A 19,525-nucleotide genomic window follows, 5' to 3' on the forward strand; every position below is an offset into this window, starting at 1 on the left:
AACAGGCAAGATTTATTACAGAGTTTCTTTTACTGCTCCAGGATATGATTTCACTTTTGCAGAAGAAAAGAGAGATTATATCATTTACATAACAAGGTAATAAATAAATAATTGGTTACTGTACTTCCAAGTATACTTCCTCGTGTGCACAGATGATAAAAACTGCATTCAGATGTTGCTGGTCTGATTTCACTCCCAAACAGGGGATTTAAGGCTGAAATGTCATCCTGAACTCACCCCTTGTGCCTGAATAAATGATAGGGACCCTCTGTGTGAATCAGCTAGGCAGAACCTCGCAGGGTAAAGTGCTCTTCAGGGACGGGGAAGTCTGAAAACCATTCTGTCTGATATAGCTGTCAGCTGCGTTAACTCTTTCCAGGATATCACCTCTCTTTTGGCTGCAGAGTCTCACAGACTGAATATGTGCTCTCTTTTTTTACCAGACTACCTGATGAGAAACTTTACCAAGTAGACAATTTACCTGCAGAAGATAATTCTGCTTCAAATTGACTTGGTGGTCTATTAATATATTCTACATCCGCTATCTTCTCTGGAGTTTAGGTTCCCCTTGCACATGAACGTTTGTTCTTTTTCTTCTGACTTCACGCTGAAGTTTCCCCTTCCCTTTTTACTTAAAGTTCAGCTTCTTTCCTTCTCATCCCTCACATCTCAGCTCAGATTGTTTTCTCTGTTTTGAGGCAGATCCTTCGCTGATGTTATGGACACTTCTCTGGAGCATCTGGAGTATATTAGATAAGACCAAAGATCTGTCTAATCCACTACCTCATGTTAAAAACCAGCTGGTATAGGGGCTTCACAGGAAGGAGCTTAGGGAAGACAGATTATTTATCCCACATATTTTGCCACATGCTGATATCTAATACTTAGGGATCAGGTAATGCCATGAAGTACATGATATTGTACTTTTGCCAAATATTTGGCTGTTCTCTGTAATCCTCTATCAGGTTTAGCTTGGCCTTTTCTTCCTCCTTTTCCTTGACTCTGTGTTCCTTGATGTATCTTGATCAGTCACCAGCCAAAGCAAGAGGTTCTGATGTGGTCCAGATTTGACATCGATTGGCTGCAAGCAGTTTCCAAAGCTGGAGTTCTGCTTCTACAGGGGGAATAAACTTGCACAGGCAGACTTCAGCTGCATCTCAACAATGCTGTTTTTTTTTTAATAGTTTTGATTCTGTTTTGTTTTATTTTTAAGTAGTGTCTGTTTTCTCAGGTTCAAGCCTTTGGTGGTTGCCATTTCCTACTTTTTTCTAAATGGACATGGTTTCTGGGAAAATTCTTTTTGTTTTTTCCCCTCTCCTTTCTCTGAGTGAAAACAGTGTTTCATTACCCTGCAGCAGAGCCTTAAAGAACAAGCAAACAAACAAACAAAAACCACCAAATAACTTACGGCTGTTGATAAAATCATGAGAGTTAGCGAAGCTGGGACTCCTCTGTTGCCTTCAGAAAAATACCTACCTTTTCTTTAACCAAGAGTTAAAGAAACCAGCAGTTTCCTGTGATGTATTTTTTATCCTGATGTGACTGCAGCAGGGTTTTTTGTGTTACTTTTGCAAATTATCCTTTCCTTATTCTTTTTGTTGGTGGGTGGTGGTGGTCCATATCTCCTTTGTGGTACTGCTTTGGTTTTGAGCAAAGGCCAGAAGTAAGTAGTGTCCCTTAGTGTTTGTTTCTTCCTCTGTTCAGTCTAGCTTCCTCCTTAATCTCTGCTTTTAAACTTTTTTTTTTTTTATCTTTCTCCAAACACTTATGTGTTTCCACTTGCCAGCTCAGCTCTGGCAATATAATCCAAATGTGATGAATGCCCCAGGTCGTGATGAAGATAATTTCAACTTTAAGGATATCCACTTAATATTCCTTCATTTCTTCTTTTTTCCTCTCTTGTTTTTCTTTCACTGGCAGTAGCTATCAACAGAATTAGACAGCAGGATGACCTGGAAATGGCACAATGCCATCTGTTTTTGCAGCTAAGGTGAAATAGTAATGTTAATTCTAAACTGTCTTCCAGTAGGATTTTGAAATATATATATGAGAGAGTATTAGCTTCAGTATTACCCTGGCATATGTGCTTCAGTATTAACTGCAAGAAGAGCATCTTACTACCAAAAATGTCACATCTTGTGCAGAGAAAATGCTTTCTAAAATCTAAATATTCAAAGTTTTATGATATGGAAACAGTCTTTTAAAATAGGCTAGCAGTAATGACAGGTAACTGTTTTGAGTTTTATTCAGAATTTCTTCATCTTTCTGGTATTCGGTCAGACTTTAGACAAATATTTGATGTCAGCCTGTTTGTAATTATAATGGAGCAGCAAGGGTTGGTACGCAGAACCATGACAGGCAAGTATGTAAGCATGCCAGAAATTTGCAACAGGGGCTCTGAACACGCAGGTTGGCAAGTGCTGGACTTACTACAAAAGCAGCAGCCGGTGGGAATGGTTTGCAGAGGAGACTCCAGCCTCCTGGCTGACCAACTAAGCCATGACAAATGGTACTGAGTTAGTGATACGTTCAGCTGCCATCATGGGGGATGTAATCACATTGCCCAAACATTATAGTAGTTTTCTGCACGGAAACTACTGGTCCTCCTGCCTTGTTCTCCTCCGTAAATTATGCCCCTTGATGTTCCCTAAAAGTTTTCAGTCATTTCACAAGCAATGTTACTTATATGCCGTGGTCATTTTGCTCCAGGGAGGAGATCTGTTTGATGCTATTACTTCCACCAACAAATACACAGAGCGGGATGCCAGCGGGATGCTTTACAATCTGGCCAGTGCCATCAAATATCTTCACAGCCTGAACATTGTCCACAGAGAATCAAGCCAGAGATCTCCTGGTAAGTGAAAATTCAGCTTCCAGTGTTGATAACTTGGGAGTGTGTGAGAGAAGGTCTGTGCTTCTTCCTCCTTACAGACACACCCCAAGTTTTTTCAGTCTTTTAAGTCATTTAGTTTTAATCTTAGCATTGTGAAGCTCTCCTAAGATTAATAGCTATTACGAAGAGGGCAGTAACATCAGCTAGTATATCTAGACTATTCACCAGGATGCAGCGACAGAATTGTTCCAGTGATCGCTAGAAGTGACCTTTTAGTGAGCTACAGTGTAATTTCAAACTTCTCATAAATACAAAGGTATTGTGTCCGCAATAGACGACTCCATATTGCAGCTGCTTATGCAATTAGCAGCAGTTTAGTTTTACAAAAACTGTATAAATGTTGCGTCCAAATCATGTAGCATGTCAGAGCAGAACAAGCAAGAGACTTCCGAGTCCTTCTCTCCCTGCTGGGCCTCACAAATAATCGTACAGAACTTTTTATTAAGACACTTTCCTAAACAAACATCCTAAATTTTCCTTTTCATGATTGAATGTATATGAACACTATCCACTGAAGACAGTGAAAAAAAAATACCCTGACAATTAGTCCTTCTTCTGGGGATTTTGTGCTCTTAAATGCAGCAGTTGTGTTCTCCCAACCGACTTAATTTCATTTCTTCTGATAAATTAATTTATCCTGATTATTTCACGGTTCTCTGAGTTTTCCCAGATTTGCTGACATGTTCCGATATGAAGATGTCCCAATCTTCCATACATTCTGTAACCATAAAACAATGTTCAAGATACCTAGAATATCAGTTCTCTCATTCTGTGTGCTGTCTGCCATGTGTTTAGTACTGCTTAACACTGAAGAGGTTTTATGGGAAAGTTGACTCAAGTTGATCTTGCCAAACTTCCAGGGAACAGTAGTTTTACCATTGAGTTTTGTCTAGTGGTAGATGCCTTAATAGTTCTGGGTGATGAAGTAGCCTGGACTAATTTTCCAGAAACTGCTAAAAACATGTTGGGCAGAGGTTTAATTAGAAACCAATGACTGATATTTCTTTAGCAGCCCTTGGCGTTCGTAAGTAGCGGCATGCAGAAGTGACAGCAATCACACGTCAGGATTCACTTTGATTTGGGATGTACAGTAGTGTCTTGGTCTGAGTGTCTTGGCCAGCTTTTGACTTGAGATGTCTCTGAATGCCTGGCATCAGTGGGATGAAGCTTTTGGGGGAAGAGAGGAAAGTTGTCAGGAGGTGGGGGCAACTGGGAGAGGATTAAATCTGCCTTCCCAGCCATCTCTGGTAATACCCGCTACCAGATTTCCTTTTGCATAGCAGACATACTGTTTCTGAGTGATTTTTCCAGTGTCATAAGTATATAGAGGTCATACATTGCTATTGATACTGAGCTGTGAGTATGCAGCACCTCACTTCTTGCAGCAACATAACCCTCAAAAGCCAGTGTTTGACTAACAAATTATATTAATTCTCTAAGATTTATCAGATCTTTGAAATAATGAACACTGCCTTAGAAGAGAGCTTTTGAATCAATCTTACATGGGTTCTGACCCTATCTATGGTGTTAACTGTTTATGGCCTTAGGTACCTCCTAGGTTCTACTTTGATAGTTCCTTATGTCATCAGATTGCAATTAAGGTTATTTTCTTGGCTTTTATAAAACACTTATAAGCCCACCTAACAGTCAGATGTCCTAGATTTTAGGGTATGCTGAATCTCTGAGTTTTTTTTATCAACAAGCACATTTTTTGTTCTCTAGAGAGGGTATTCCATGTTTTAATTGGAACGTTTTTCGTAATTGCTGCTATTTAGCACGTTTATTTTGTCAAGTCATGGGATGTCTTTATAGCCATATAATAAACCCTAGAGAACAACTTCTCTGACTGTTGCCATCTGCAGTGATCACAAGAGCAGCTTAGAAAATACTGACAGTCTTTATAGTAATAGGATACATATGGTGGCACACAATTATGTGTGGCTGCATTCAATTAGTGTTGTACAATTACACAGTTTTACTGCTTAGTTAAAACAGTGAAAGCACTACATAGTGGGTAATTTGCACTAATCCCCATTTCTTTAATTGCCCTTCCGTATTTAAATGCAGTAGAACATACATAGCATTTGTTCTGAATAACACGAGCATTAAATTATCTTTCACATTCCTTGACTGGCAAGTAATATACTACAGCTTCACATTGGGCTCCTTTTTATATGGAGTTATAACAGGGTGAGGAAAAGTTACTTTCTTCAATTTTACAAGTCAACTAAAGTAGTTTTCCAAGGAAAGTAATCCCTGGAAACAGATGGGGCAAAATTCAAGAAAATGCACGGTACCAAACCTTTTGCATTGGTAAATATTGCCAAACAAGCCTTTTCAATAAACAATTTTTAGCATATATGAGTCATAAAAGGTGTGGTCTGTTAATGGAGGAAACTTATAAACAACCACAAGGTCAATACAACTCAGATAAGTCTTTATAAAAGATAACTGCATGAAATAGAATAAAATGCTAATTAGACTGGATTCAGCTCCTGATGTCTAAATGAACGCTACATTTTTCAGCAAGTGAATATTTAAAGCTGTAGTCTTTAGCCTTTAATTAAAACTGTTGTTGAAATTAGATTTATTACTGCCATTTCAGAGAGCACTTTCTTTAGTTTCAGGAACCAGATGTATTTAACAATCTGTGTTTTTAATAAAACCATAATTGCTTTTTTTTCCAGTGGTATTCTATAAGCCTATCTTTCTTGTGGCTTAGCAGCACAGATATGTGAATCCATATCAAATTGTTGGTCCTCTAAAGTCCAGTTGAATTGTTAGAAATAACATAAGGAAGGGAGAAGAATTTTGTGTAATCTGAATGTCTGCTTATGACTGTATCACCTGGTAGTGGGGATTCAGGACAGAGAGGGGGGTTCCTCTCTAGATGTGACTAGCATTAAGAAAGGACAAGCTTGGGTGCTGGCTTTTGGGTTTGTCGGGTTTTTGTTTTGGTTTGGTTTAGTTTTGGTATAATATAACTAACTATTATGAGCAGATCTGTAGCAAGAAAGACTTCAGGGTTTCATTTTTGCACCAAGTGAACTGTTCAAGGGTCCATGGTAGAAAGCATGGCATTTGAAAAAAAAAAAATCCAGTATTTGCTCTGCAAGAAGTTGTAGATAAGTCTGATTTCTGATGTAGTACTAGCTGTTCAAAATGGGTATTAAGGGTGATTTTTGTTTTGATTATGAAGTATGATACCTTTTCTTTTTGTCATGCATTACTGCTAATTGTTTTCACACAGCTTTGATTTGGGTTGCAAAATAATGTTTGCATATATACTTTAAGAAGCCCTTCTGTTGACTGTTTCTAGTTTCAAGGTGTTGTTATGGTAAACAGCATTAAATTTCATCGTAAACATTCAAAATGGGAAGCAAGAACCCAAACCAGTAGCTGGATTAAAGAAAGATCCATAGTGTAATGTTTAATTTAGACTGAGATTCTTCTTTTGCAGTGAGCCAGCTTTTAAAATTGTGTATTTCTTACTGGGATTGTGACTATATCTTAATCTCCCTTCACACATAAAAAAAAAAAACAAACAAAAAAATCACGCTGCTGTAAAGACCATCTTTTAAGAGAGGAATTTCAAGTGTACTCATTAACAGCCTTGACTATGTACATTGAAGATGATGGAAACTTTCCACCGAGAGACTAGTGTATAACAATCATCCAAGGAGAGGACTGTTTCTAGGTGAAGTAGTCCAGCTATGTTTGTATCTTGCAGCCTCAGTACACAGAGAAGCATCTGTTGTTGCTATCAGTGCAGTCACCGTTGTGTTTTCTAAGAATGTGAAATCCCTGTGCAAGTTGTGGAAGTTCTGTGGAACTAAGTTCTGCAGAAGTAAAACTCAAAAACTCAAAAACCTTGCACTGTGAACTGGCTGTCAGTGGGGAGTTAACCTAGGAACATCACTGCTGGAAGGTCAGACCTTTGCTTTTGGGCTTTAGCTTCTAGCAAGAAGAAATACATCCCTTGTTGGCCAGGTAGTAAGGTAAGTCTTCCCAAATACTCCAAGTGCCTTCAGGGGAAGTTGTCCCATTTGTCTAAATTTTCAAAGCGTGCAGGGAAGTAAGTTGTATGCAAAGAAGAGAAAGAAGACTGTAAATTAGAAGGAACATTTCAGGCAGTTAGTAAATGATATAGTAGTTCCCTTGGTAGGACTGTTCTAAGCCTTTGAATTTTATTCTTGATTTAGGTTTATGAACACCAAGATGGAAGCAAGTCTCTGAAGTTAGGAGACTTTGGCCTAGCAACCATTGTGGATGGACCTCTCTACACTGTTTGTGGGACCCCAACATACGTAGCTCCAGAAATCATTGCTGAAACTGGGTAAATCACTTCTAGTGATGATTCATTGACATTCACAGTGGAATATGTTCTTGCCATAGTGCCAGACACATGTTCTGGCAGTTAGGATTTTTATGCTGCTTTTGCTTGGGTGTGACATAGAATCATGGCTTAGAACACTTTAGTTGGAAGGGACCTCTGGAGGCTATCATATCCAGACCAGCTCAAAGCAGTGCTGAATTTGGGGTTAAAGCAGATTGCTGTCAGTTAGCCTCAAAATTCTCACTTTTTCACTAAGCTACTAACTATCCATTTGCGTATACAATAAAAGTAGTTCTTACACTGACCCCAGATTCTGCTAAGTACCATTTACTTAGTTTTATTTCATTATCAAACACCATCCTTTTCTTCTGATTTGTTCCATGAAATAAATATCTGCCAGTTTGAGCAACCTGTGGTCAGTTTTGCAGGCTTTCTGTTGGTGAAGGTCACTGTCTAGCTCAGCAATACAGCACAATGTCTTTAGACATTCATACATTCTAATCTGATGTAGTTTTAAGATGTAAATCTAAAAAAGATATGAAAGCAGAATTAGAATAGGTAGGTAGATAGGACGTAGAGAAAGTTCAAATTAGAATACATAAGAAGTTTTTAATAATTCTGAAAATGTTTCCCCTGTTCCTCTACTGTAGTTCTTAGAAATCAGTTTTCTCTAATCATCTCTCTCACACTCCTAGATATGGCTTGAAGGTGGACATCTGGGCAGCGGGCGTGATTACTTACATCCTGCTCTGTGGTTTTCCTCCGTTCCGTGGGTATGGACTGGTCTATTCAACCATCCTTGTTTTGTTAATTGGTTCTTGTGCTGCTTTTGCATTAAGCACAACTGGAAAAAGTTCTCTGCTTGTAGGGTTTGTTTTTTCCCATGATTTGTATAGTAATTTACACAAATCCCGTAAATGTCTGTGATTTTACTGTAAAGTCTCTGTCTCATGTTTGTTTATTTTAGTTTAAACTTCATTGCATTACAAAACAAGATCCTCCATTATGGGTTCTGGGTGCCTTTGCCTGATGTTTAAAATACACAGTAAAATAAACATCTTCTTTCATGGACCAAATGCAACATATTCTGTGGTTGGTAAAAAGTAAATAAAATGTAAGCCACTTAATAAGGGTATGTCAGATCTTTTCTCCCCCTCAAAGCAACTGCAAAGTGTTTGACAGTCCTAAAGACAAGCAGGTTACCTCAGAAAGAAGATACCAAATGCACTTTGTGTTATGATCTCAGCATTCACACCTGTGGTTGCATGCTTGAGGAAAACAAACAGTTTCCAAATGCATACTCCAATTAAAAGCAATTTCAAGAAGCTTTTCAAAGCCAGCTCAGGAAATAATGTCTCTGTGGGTTTTGTTGTCTTTTTTTTTTTTTTTTGGTTGGTTGGTTTTTACTTTACAGAAGTGGAGATGACCAGGAAGTGCTTTTTGATCAGATTTTGATGGGACAGGTGGATTTTCCATCTCCATACTGGGACAATGTTTCTGACTCTGCAAAGGTGAGTTTATATAGTTGATGACACTTCTCCAGTAATATTCCCAGTGCCTGACATAATGGCTGTTATCCTTTCACAGATCTGTATTTGACATGTCTCATACATCCCTGCTGCACCTGTGAGTTCCCATGGGTTATCAAGTAAACTGTTGTTCGATCACTGTCTGTTAGATTCCAGGCAGTTCTGAAATGGACCCCATCTCTATATGATGTCTCATACAACAGAGACACCCAGCAGCCTTTACTGACGAAGAAAAGTGTTCAGTATCTTTGCTTGATCTACCCTTCTTAGCTTGAAAGCTCCCTGGGACCGTGCTTTTTATGTGTTTGCAGTGGGGACTAGGTTCTAACCTGGAGCCTTTGAATATGATATATAATGTTACAGGGAAGCTGTTTTCCGTTATTAATCTCATTAGATGATACATCTGTTGTTTCTTTCTGTCAAAAACCAGGCCTAGCATTGCCTGTAACTCCTCATTGGTGTCAGTGTGGTATGAAATGCAGACCTCTTTTGTCCACCAGTTCATGGGTTGTAGCCTCTTGGCACATGACAGGGAGGAGTTAGAGGCTGGGATGTGCTAAAGCAGATACAGCACTTTTCAGATGCAGATCTCGATGGAGTTACTTATGCTTGCAGAGTAGATCAAGTTTTTTAACTCTTACTAGTGTGCTGAAACAACAGCTTCCCTCACAGACTTCCTAGAGATCTGACATTCACTATAGTCATATACATATATATAGAGAGAGACAGATAGTATGTACAAAAAAACAAACACATAGACTATTCATTTGGTTAACGTGTAGTTAAGTGTTTAATTTCCCTGATATATAAGAGTTCTGCCAGTTTACTTCTACAGTCTGTAAGGCAAATCCAGACAAAACTGTCTTCCTATTTCTTTCAGTGTGTGTTTAATCACAAAATATTTACTAAATTTGGAAGTGGATGTGAGTAATGAGAGTAGTGTTCTAAGTTCTGAGTCTCCCTTCTTTGGTGCTGTTAACATCCTGCTTTTGCAGATATGTGGATGGTGATTAGGACTGATGTTTTAGTTTGTTAACTAATGAGGTTAACAAATAAGATACGGTCTTAGAGTTGGAAGTCCTCTAATTCATGTCATTATTTTGTAGCAGGCTTTATTGCATATCTGATCACAGAATCACTGAATGGTTTAGCTTGGATGGGACTGTTTGAGGTGATCTGATCCAACCCCTCTGCTCAAGCAGAGCCACCTAGAACAGGTTGCCCAGGACCAATTCCAGGACCATCAGTAATGAGAACTCTGCAGGTCCTTTCCTGTAAAACCCCTTGTTCCAAATTTTGTTTTGAAGCATTAGACTGCTCATTTAGCTTCTCCTTGTCAGTAATAATTATTAACTTTGGTCTTTGGTGATATCCCTCTATTTGCCATCACACTGCAATCCTATTTTCTGTGCATTCCACTCACTGATGGAATTAGATACGTGTTTATTTACATGATAGTTGAAAACAAGGTAATTGCATAGGAAATCAAAGCATGAAAAAAATATGTTTAAAAGTGGTTTATTAAATATCTTCAATGTCATTTGAACAAGAGCTTAAAGTAAAATTCTAGATCTGCTGACTTTTTCCTTACAGAGAAACTGGCTTTTTCTTAATGGGAAGCTAACCTAATTTCATGTGATCATCTGTTTCGTACATAATGTCTTAAGTGCTTTTCTCTTAAGCAGTGGCAACAGAACTGTAACTCAGAACTGTCTTCTAGCTTTTCAAGGTACTGTTAGATAATGATATAAAAATTCAGCTTGAAGATCAGTTTGTAGTTGTTATCTTTTTTTTTTAATAATCTTAATATATTTCTGCAGCTGGTAGTTCATTCTGTCTTTGAGCACTCTTCTGTAATCAGCTGAAAAGCACTTTAGTAAATTAAATCTGTTGATTTGTTCTTCAAAACATTTAAGTTTGACCCAATATTCCATTTCTCAGGAACTTATCACAATGATGCTTCAAGTAGATGTAGATCTGCGGTTCTCAGCCTTGCAAGTTCTTGAACATCCATGGGTTAATGTAAGTATTTTCAGGCTTGTAGATGCTGCTTCTAATTTGGCATCTTTGAGCTCTTCTCTGTCACATCCTTTCTATGCCCTTGTGGAGCCATCATGTTCTAAAAAATGCCACAGATTTAACTGGAAATAAGCTGGGTTACGTGCTGTTTTAGTATATTGTGCGTACATTGGAGTATTTACTATTTTATGCGTGCTCAGTTTCATTTTCTCTGAAATAATTTGTGCCAAGTTTTCAACATATCTCAACCACACTTGACAAATTTATACCTCTAAAAATCAGCTTGTGAGTTCAATGGCGCATTTTGCTCTCCTAAAATCAGATGGATTCAAAAATCCGACAGTCATGATTAAAAGCTATTGAAATACAGTCCGTGGTGTTAAGCCTACTTGATCCAGCATGAAACGGGGAAACCTTTAGCATCATACTTAACTGCTGACATTGAAATATACATATATTTATGTGCAGCCATTCCATTTAATCTGAGTTACCATGAAATAGATTTATGCATCTTGGCTTATCTCTAAGCGACTGGACATTTGCCATAGAAGTGGTAATCAGTGAGGTAGCATATGGATACATCTGTCAGAGAATAAAGAAGATTTGTCTCTGATTAATATTGAAACACGGACACTACTTAGTATTTGTCAATTATTTCATATTTAATATTTCTTAAAATATTTGAATGACAAAAAGAAAAACTGGAGAAAGTCCAGATTCAAATTCAGAAAGGAAGATTGAGAAAAAAAATACAACTGCAATCAGCAGAGAAAAAAAAATCAAAGGAGAAAGAAATAGTATTTCATTTTCCTTGTTACCAGTTGGAATGTGCATCCTCACTAGAATGCTATTTTGTCCCTCAGTTACAGATTCCCTGAGCTGCTGTATCCAAACAATTTTTCTCACTGGACACTGCTCGAAAATTCAAAGATACAATAACCTCAAAGCTAATCTTTTCTTCCTTTGGAAGTGACCTTGATATTGCCTGGAATCGTGCTGATCACTGAAGTGTTTACAAAGTATCTGCTTTAGTTCTGAAGGCTACCTTACTGCCCAAACCATATTTTAAATTATTTTACTGTAATGGTATGATCATGCAGAGCAGTTTGCTGTGTACAGAGAGTACAAGGATCCAGGACGTGTGATGAAAATCTTTCATTTAAGATGACATTCAAGCAGCTGAAATATAATTTTCCTTGGTGCCAGGTACTCTCCTGGACAAAGTGTTCTGTCACAAGTTTATAATGACTTCTGGTTAACTGACGTGTCTCTTTATCTCCATGGGGAAGAGAGGGTGGGTTTCTGGCATGTTGGTGAGGAGGAGATGGAGGAGACTGGTAAGAAGCAGTGGAGAGGCCAGGTCACCTGCTGTGTCAGTCTGCATACTTCTGCTGAGGCTATTGAAACACCACTGTTTATGCAACATAAGCATGTGGCTGCTAATCTTCTTCTTTGTGAAAAATACATTGGAGCTGTCTGCTCCCCTCAGACACTTTTTATTATTTATTTAATTTTGCTTCAGTTACTCCACAGTGTGTCTTAGGACGGTCTTTTAGCAAGATGCATTAGGAAGAGGTTGCAGCAATTTGAGGCTGTGGTATGCAGGCAAGGTGGTGGGGCGCTCCCTGCCAAGGGGAACAGGGAAGGAGTAGCTGTCTGAAGTCTTTCAGCACTGCAGAGCTCTATTAGCCAATTCTCTTGGTTACTGAAACACCCTTGCAAATTCCTGGGTTTTTGTGCAATGAGTTACAATATGGATCCTTTGCCAGCAGGTGCTGTGGAGGCCACAGTATAAATAGATTCAAAAGGGAGCTTGATACATTTTTGGAGGGTGATCCCATTGGCGCCTGTAAATACTGTGGTCTGGATAAAACTTTTGGATCATAAAGTTCTTAAGTACTTGGTTAGCAGAAGCGGACAATATACCAAGGAAAGTTTAACTTCTTCTTTGCCTTTCGTTCCCTAAACATACTATCTCATGAACTGTGACTTTGATGCACTGTTGGAAACTGGGTACTGAGTTTAATTCAGCTTTGGTCCAGCTCCGCTGCACTCCTTGTAGTTTTATGCTGATTATAACTTTTTGCAATCAAAACCTGTAGCAGCTCTGTCCATCAATAACTGAAGCAAATACTCCATGAGAGTTCTGTAATTTCTTCTTTTCTGTCCAATTGCTGCTCTTAGGAACTGAGACGAGTCAGTGTTTTCTCTTCAGCAATATGCTAATGATAGTTTGTAACACAGATCAAAACCTCTTTTGAATTCTCATATGTATCCTGCAGATATTTTTTCTGGAAGAAGAAGGGCTAGCGCTAGGACCAGTTCAGGAAAGTGCTTGAGCGCATTCCAAAGGTCGCTCCTATTTCAGGGATTCACACATGGAATGCTTACTGTTAGCCACAAAATTAACTAGATTGCACTAAATTCCTAGTTCACTTCAGGAGAAATAAGAACATGGCTGACATGAAACAGGTGCTTAAGTATGAAAAAGGAAACTTCCCTCGAGTGGGTCTGAGCTGCACAGATAACCTAGCAAGGAAAGGTCCTTGTGTGCAGAGGCAGAATGACAGACTGGTGTCACATCCGACCTCTCATTCCAGTACTCTCATCCCCAGCTTGACCAGTTGAGAGTACAGCCTCCCTGTACCACATTCCCAATTTCAGAACAAAGAATTAATATGCTTGTCCCTGTTTACAAAATGTTCTGAGATTTGTGTGTCCTGGGCAATTTCTGCAACTTTCATAAAATATTCTCCTTTGCAGAAGACAAATGGCACCCGGAGTTTTCATCTAACATTCCCACTTTCCCAGCTAACCTGCTTAAATAGCTCTCCATGGCATCAAATTCTGGGCTTTATTTTTCCTTTTTGTATTTCAGTTTTGGACTTATTCATATAATGGTAAACTTGAAGCTTATAACACTGGATAGGGCAGCTGGATTGAAAAGCAGGCATGTGTTTTCTTTGACAATTTTAAGAAACATTTTCTCTCTTTGATCAAACCTTTGATAGCAGTATTCTAACTGCTTACACTGTATAAACCATTTTGTAGATTGTAAATAACCATTACAGTTTATAGCTGCTTACTATGTGATTACTTGGTAAATTGCTGAGATTCCTGGAATGTACTTTGACAGTTTCAATAGGAGCCAACCCTCATTTCAGTTTCAGTTTTTGCTGTAAAAATAGCTGGAATCCTCTTGGAAACTGCAAAACTTGTTATGGTCAGAGTCAGACCAGTAAAGCAGTTCCTGTGTCAATAATATCCCAGCTGTTTTCAATTCAAAAAAACAAAACCTGAAAAGATGTTGGCTACTTGCCACTGCCACAGATGGAGATCTCGAATTCTAAATGCAATTCAGCAGCAGTCCTTTGCCCCCTCCATTTAGTTTATTTGGATTTGTCTCTCACATGCAGTACACTTAGACCTGGAAACAAATCCATCAGTTTATACTTCCCCTATTGGGACCCCAGTTCCTTCTTTTACCTGCTCAAATTCTGTGCAAACCCAAAGAATTATAAGAAGGGCTGAAGCTTGAGGTCTGGCATTTTAAACGTTGGTAACATATATAACCTGCAGTATACTAGTGGCAAGTTACAGGACAAATCTACTCAGTTATCTGAATACTAAGTATTTTCTATTTTATTTTTTTGGTACATAATTGAGCAGTTAATGCTGAAAGGGATGGATTGCATTCTGTAAATCCTTCTCTGTTAAAATAATCATATAAAATGTGGTGTGCTGTTGCTGGAGGAGGAAGATGGCACACTAGCTTAAAAAGAATTAGGGAAACTGTAGCCTTTATATATATCCTTAACCATGTCTGCCTTGGAGATTTGTGTGTAAAGAAATGAATAACCAAGCAGTAAATAGTAATAAACTTAACATTTGCAGAAACTTAATTTAAAATGACATTCCTTATTCAGCAGGCTGCTGTACTTTTGGTCACACCCTAGGACACTACCCAGAGAAAAATCTCCCTGTAATCCCTAAAGGAAACAGTCAAAAAGGTTTTCCGGCACTTTTATTTGCTCTAATTTTCTGCTGGTATTTATATAATGACCTCTTCATCTGATGCATTAAGACCTGGGAGTAAAACTCTTGTGACTGGCTTGTGAAGTGAATCTGAGTGCTTCAGGGCAGCAGGAGTCTAGGAATCCTGAACTTTGTTCAGTCTTCTTAACACTCCGTTTTTCTTTGAGTGGCAATGTCTCCTGCCATATAGAACACTGCAGGTATGAAACAGTATTGTTAATTACTCAAATGATGCCAAGATCCTCTGCTGCATTTATTTATTTATTTAGATTAATTCTTGCAAATAGAACATGAAAGGGATCTTGTGGAGCCTGATGAAAAAATAATAATAATTGGAAGATCCCAGGCAGTTAACAGTGCCCACATGAAAACTTAAATTTTGGACCAGACTTTTGAAATTGTCGAAGAATTTTGTCTTCCCAGCTTCTGAAACATGCTCAGGAGAGCGCTTCTTTCAGAGCATCAGCAGTCAGCATTCTCAGAAAGTTATAACCCTTTGAAGTTCCCAGAACTGAGCACCAAAAATCACAAGTCATCTTTAAAAGATCTTGTCCAGACTGCTACAGCTAAGATGAAATTCTGTGGCCGTAACCCACTGCAAGAAGTAGTTCATATTCCTAGAGGTTAACATAGGGGGAAAACAATTCTAACCTCTTTGAGGGCTGGCATCCTCCCATCACAGCAACCTGATGAAATTCTTGTCAGGAATATTTAGCCTGTTTCCAAGTCTACAACTTACCCTGCTGATTCTGCTGAATCTGGTGTGATGGTGTTCTTTTTTTTTTCTTTTTTTTTTTTTTTAAACTTGTTAAACAGCTGTCATCTCTCGCCCTTAATATCTATCTATTTTATTCTTGGTTGAATTGATTCCAGGAACCAGCAAAAATATATATTAGCTTGTTTACAAAGCGCTTTGGAATAAAAAAAAAGTAAACATCAGGTAGCACCAATAGTAGTTTGAAAATGTAATAATGATAGAGAGATGCCCATACATACCTATGCTACATCCTAAACTGAGCTGAGAAATGGTTCATCTGAATGCTGGAGCCCCAAGTACACGTCTCTGGCAGATTGCCACTGGAACAGAGGGTGTGGTGCTTCACCAGTAAAATATTACTACAGTCTTGGTAACTATTGTCTTCTCTGTAATTTAGCCTTTTGACAAGACAACATGAAACTTTGGCAGGCTTTCATTGTCAAGAAAGCCAAGAGCATGATTTCTTTTTTCCTTCAGTGAAGAAGAGCTCACTTTATAGACTTTCTTCTGGGAAAGGCAATGTCAGCGGAAAGAAGCTTATTTTAGGGGTCATACACCACCGAGCCAAGACTCCCCAGTGCTAGACAATAATCAGCTACTGGGTCGCATTGTTTAGTTTTGTGTTCTGCAGCTGTGTGCACTTGACCATATTTTGCCAGCTGAGACGTTTTGTTAAGGGGTGAGTGAGGGATCTCTAAACACAAACTCCCCAAGCTAAATAAATAACAAACCCAAACCAACCTCCCTAAAGTTCCCATATGCTCAGAGGGATCATGATTTACTGCAACAACTGTGTAACTCTTTATGTGCACTCAGAGTCACTGTAAAGCCAGAAGAAAAAATGTCTGAAATCTCTCTATATTCTGATCTTAGTCTGAAATCTCTCTATATTCTGATCTTATCTCGTTTCCATGTTTTCTGCTAGAATTTCGCGTAAGTGGATGTTCAAGACCTTTCTCAACTATTGATACCTACACATACGAAGCAGTAATAGGTGGATGCATATCAGGCCCCTGGATGACCAGGCACCTGATATCTTGCATATTCTGTATATTCTGCATGTTGTTGTCTGAAACCCTGCTTATTCTGCTAGCAGGGAAGTCTCACAAGCGGTGGCTTTTTACACTGACACTCCTGCTGGTTCCATCTTGCCCACTGAATCAGGCACAAGGGCCTTGTTTGCAATTACTAAGAAGCTTCTGTCTTGTTTTGGTCTTGAATTCAACCTGTTGACTTGTGCAAAACTGCAAACTCCATTCTTTTTGCTGGGGTTCGGCTTCTGCATGGAGGCTGGCTGCATGCCTAGGTGCAGACAGACACTCCTGCTGCCAGGAGCAGGGGGTATCAGTCAGGATGGGGCACCTCCAGAAGCTGCACAGCTTCTGGGCCGGAGCCCTCGCACAGCTGGCTGGCTGGGTGCACACGACAGGAGAACATGTGTCTGCCTGTACTTGGCCGTGTAGCCGTGTACTTTTACCTCAGGTTCGCTCAAGCTGAGAACACGTGGTTTTTGGCAAGGCAGAAAAGGCCACCCACAGCTGACTCCAGACCGCCTCTGCTGTTCTGCCCAGGCAGTGCATACCTCTGTGTACCAGATGCCCCAAACTGACCTGAGAATGTCTACAGTGATATATCGTGATGTTTGTGAGGGCCTGTGTTCACCCATATAGCAGGCCTGGGTTGGGGCATGTCTCAGCTCCCACCTTGCCTGGATTTCCTCTCTCCTTGGGGCTCACTGAGCTGTAGCTGGAGCACTCGCCCAACCCCACATTCCCTGATCTTGTTGCCTTTATGACTGGTAAACATCAGGTAGCACCAGAAGGAGTTCAAAACTTTAATAATAGAGAGTAGTTCCCATAAATACCTATGCTATGACTGGCTTGGGGAGGCCACAGGCACAAGGTATAAAGTGCCTTGCCTCAGGTTAGATTTTGACAAATCCCCAGTGCATGCTTGTGTTAAGCTCCCTCAAAATTTAAAGCCTTCTACTTACATTGCTATAGAAAATCTTCATTTCTTCTTGTATCAAAAGATAGAATTTAGTCAAAATACAGCAATCCTGAACTTGGTGTTTCACACGGCATTTGGAAATCTTTTTTGCATCCTACCAAACCAGAAGCTTTGGGTTTCTGTAATCTCTTGGCTTCTTTCTATGTTTGAGCTCATTATCTTTAAACGCATTTGATGAGTAAACAGAAGAATAAACTGGTCCAAGCTTACCATGCTTTGAAATATTAATGCACCTAAAAATAACCAGGCAGTGGTTGTTAAGACCTGGTAGAAATAATAATAAAATATATAACAATTATTTAATTAACATTACCTAAGTTTGAGTGAAAAATGTTGTGTAAAGAAGAAGAGAGACACTCATTCATTACGTAATTCGATGTTCATCCTATAAATACCAAGACAATGACTGACCCAAATTTCATTACAAACTTTTTTTAACTTCTCTATATTGACAGGTGCTATCAGAATCACTTGACAAAACCCTTTTTTTGCCTTTTCTCTCTGAAGTTTTGTTTTGTTTTGTTTCTCTGCAGGATGATGGCCTTCCAGAGAATGAACATCAGCTATCAGTAGCTGGGAAGATAAAGAAGCATTTCAACACAGGCCCTAAACCGAACAGCACAGCAGCTGGAGTTTCTGTCATAGCAGTAAGCATCTGAAATACACAGCGGAAACACTTAAATATGTGCCCACAAGACTGGGTGTGTTTAGGACATGCCACCAAAAGAAACCAGAGAGAGTCAATCTTTAGATAGTTCTAACAATTAATATAAACATAGACTGATACTCTGTACAATTTCTCCATTGATTCTCCTTGTGAGTCACATTGTTATTTAACATCCCTAGGAGATCTAACAGTATGCACACTTCCACATTCCACCAGAAGATTGTTGGACCTAACTCCAATATAGATTCAACACTTTGAATTATGGTATCATGACATTTTACTTGGCAGCAGAATCATCACATGGATTGGGGCAATACAGAGGTTGTAGCAGAAGGACAGCAGCACTTTACAATGAGTGAAAATTACTTCAGAACTGTAACAGAAAACCCGTATGGCAACCTGAGCTTCTCTTCTTTGAAGACACCAAAGAGAGCTGTGATGACTCACAGCTTGCTGAGAAGTGCCACCTTCGTGGTTGATGCTACTCTAGCCACTTCAGGTTTAGCTGAGCATTAACACGTTACTATTACATGCCAAAGCCACATGCAGCCTACAGGCTGCTTCCCCTTTGGGCAGAAGGACTTAATTGGGTAGAGACTCAATAGAGTTTCTTGCTGCCTTCAGTCACACACTGCAACTGCAGTCTCGACATTCCAGATTGTAATGTGTCGGAGCTTCTGAAACCAAGCTTGACCAAACTTTTGGCCAAGCTTTACTGAGGTTTCAATGGCATCCTCCACATAGTATACATCATATGCATTTGTATTTTTTGCCTAAAGATGAACATGTGTATTAGATATATATACACACAGAATATATTCGGTGTTTTATGAGCTTATTCATGCTAATGCCATTAAATAGTAACGTGCACATCCTTTACATTTTTGATACATCTGCCTGTGTTTGTAAGCTTTTCTTTATTATTCATGGTAATGTTAATGCTCCAAATAGTCACTAAAAATAAGTGACACATTAAACATAACCATTCTCATATCAGATTACTCAGTGTTCGTTCCCAGCTTCCATAAATTGCAGGTGGTGTGACTGCACATGTACACTTTCTTGTACTGTTTCCACATTCATGTTTCTCAGCTCAGCCCCTCCAGTGGTGAGTTAAATCAGCATGAAGTAAACTCAGCTCAGCACATGCAATCTGGCTCACAGGTGTGAACTGTTTGTACAGCAGAATGGACACTCTCTCAAAGTTACTTGGTATAAGTACTTAAAATTTCAAGCTGTGCCTCTGTCATATTTTTCTTTACTCTTTCCAACCCTAAAG

At 39.1% G+C, this 19,525-nt stretch overlaps 1 protein-coding gene across 1 annotated transcript in view; it reads left to right on the top strand.

The window, feature by feature from the left end:
• Positions 1-19,525, top strand: part of DCLK1 (doublecortin like kinase 1) — a 240,614-nt gene that overhangs the window by 203,607 nt on the left and 17,482 nt on the right. The window contains 7 exon segments of the mRNA XM_040569457.1: positions 2,710-2,858; positions 3,988-3,994; positions 7,096-7,229; positions 7,925-8,002; positions 8,644-8,740; positions 10,700-10,780; positions 18,113-18,226. Coding sequence (XP_040425391.1) covers positions 2,710-2,858; positions 3,988-3,994; positions 7,096-7,229; positions 7,925-8,002; positions 8,644-8,740; positions 10,700-10,780; positions 18,113-18,226 — 660 coding nt within the window.

This window comes from Cygnus olor, chromosome 1, assembly GCF_009769625.2.
Source record: "Cygnus olor isolate bCygOlo1 chromosome 1, bCygOlo1.pri.v2, whole genome shotgun sequence".
Lineage (NCBI taxonomy): Eukaryota > Metazoa > Chordata > Aves > Anseriformes > Anatidae > Cygnus > Cygnus olor.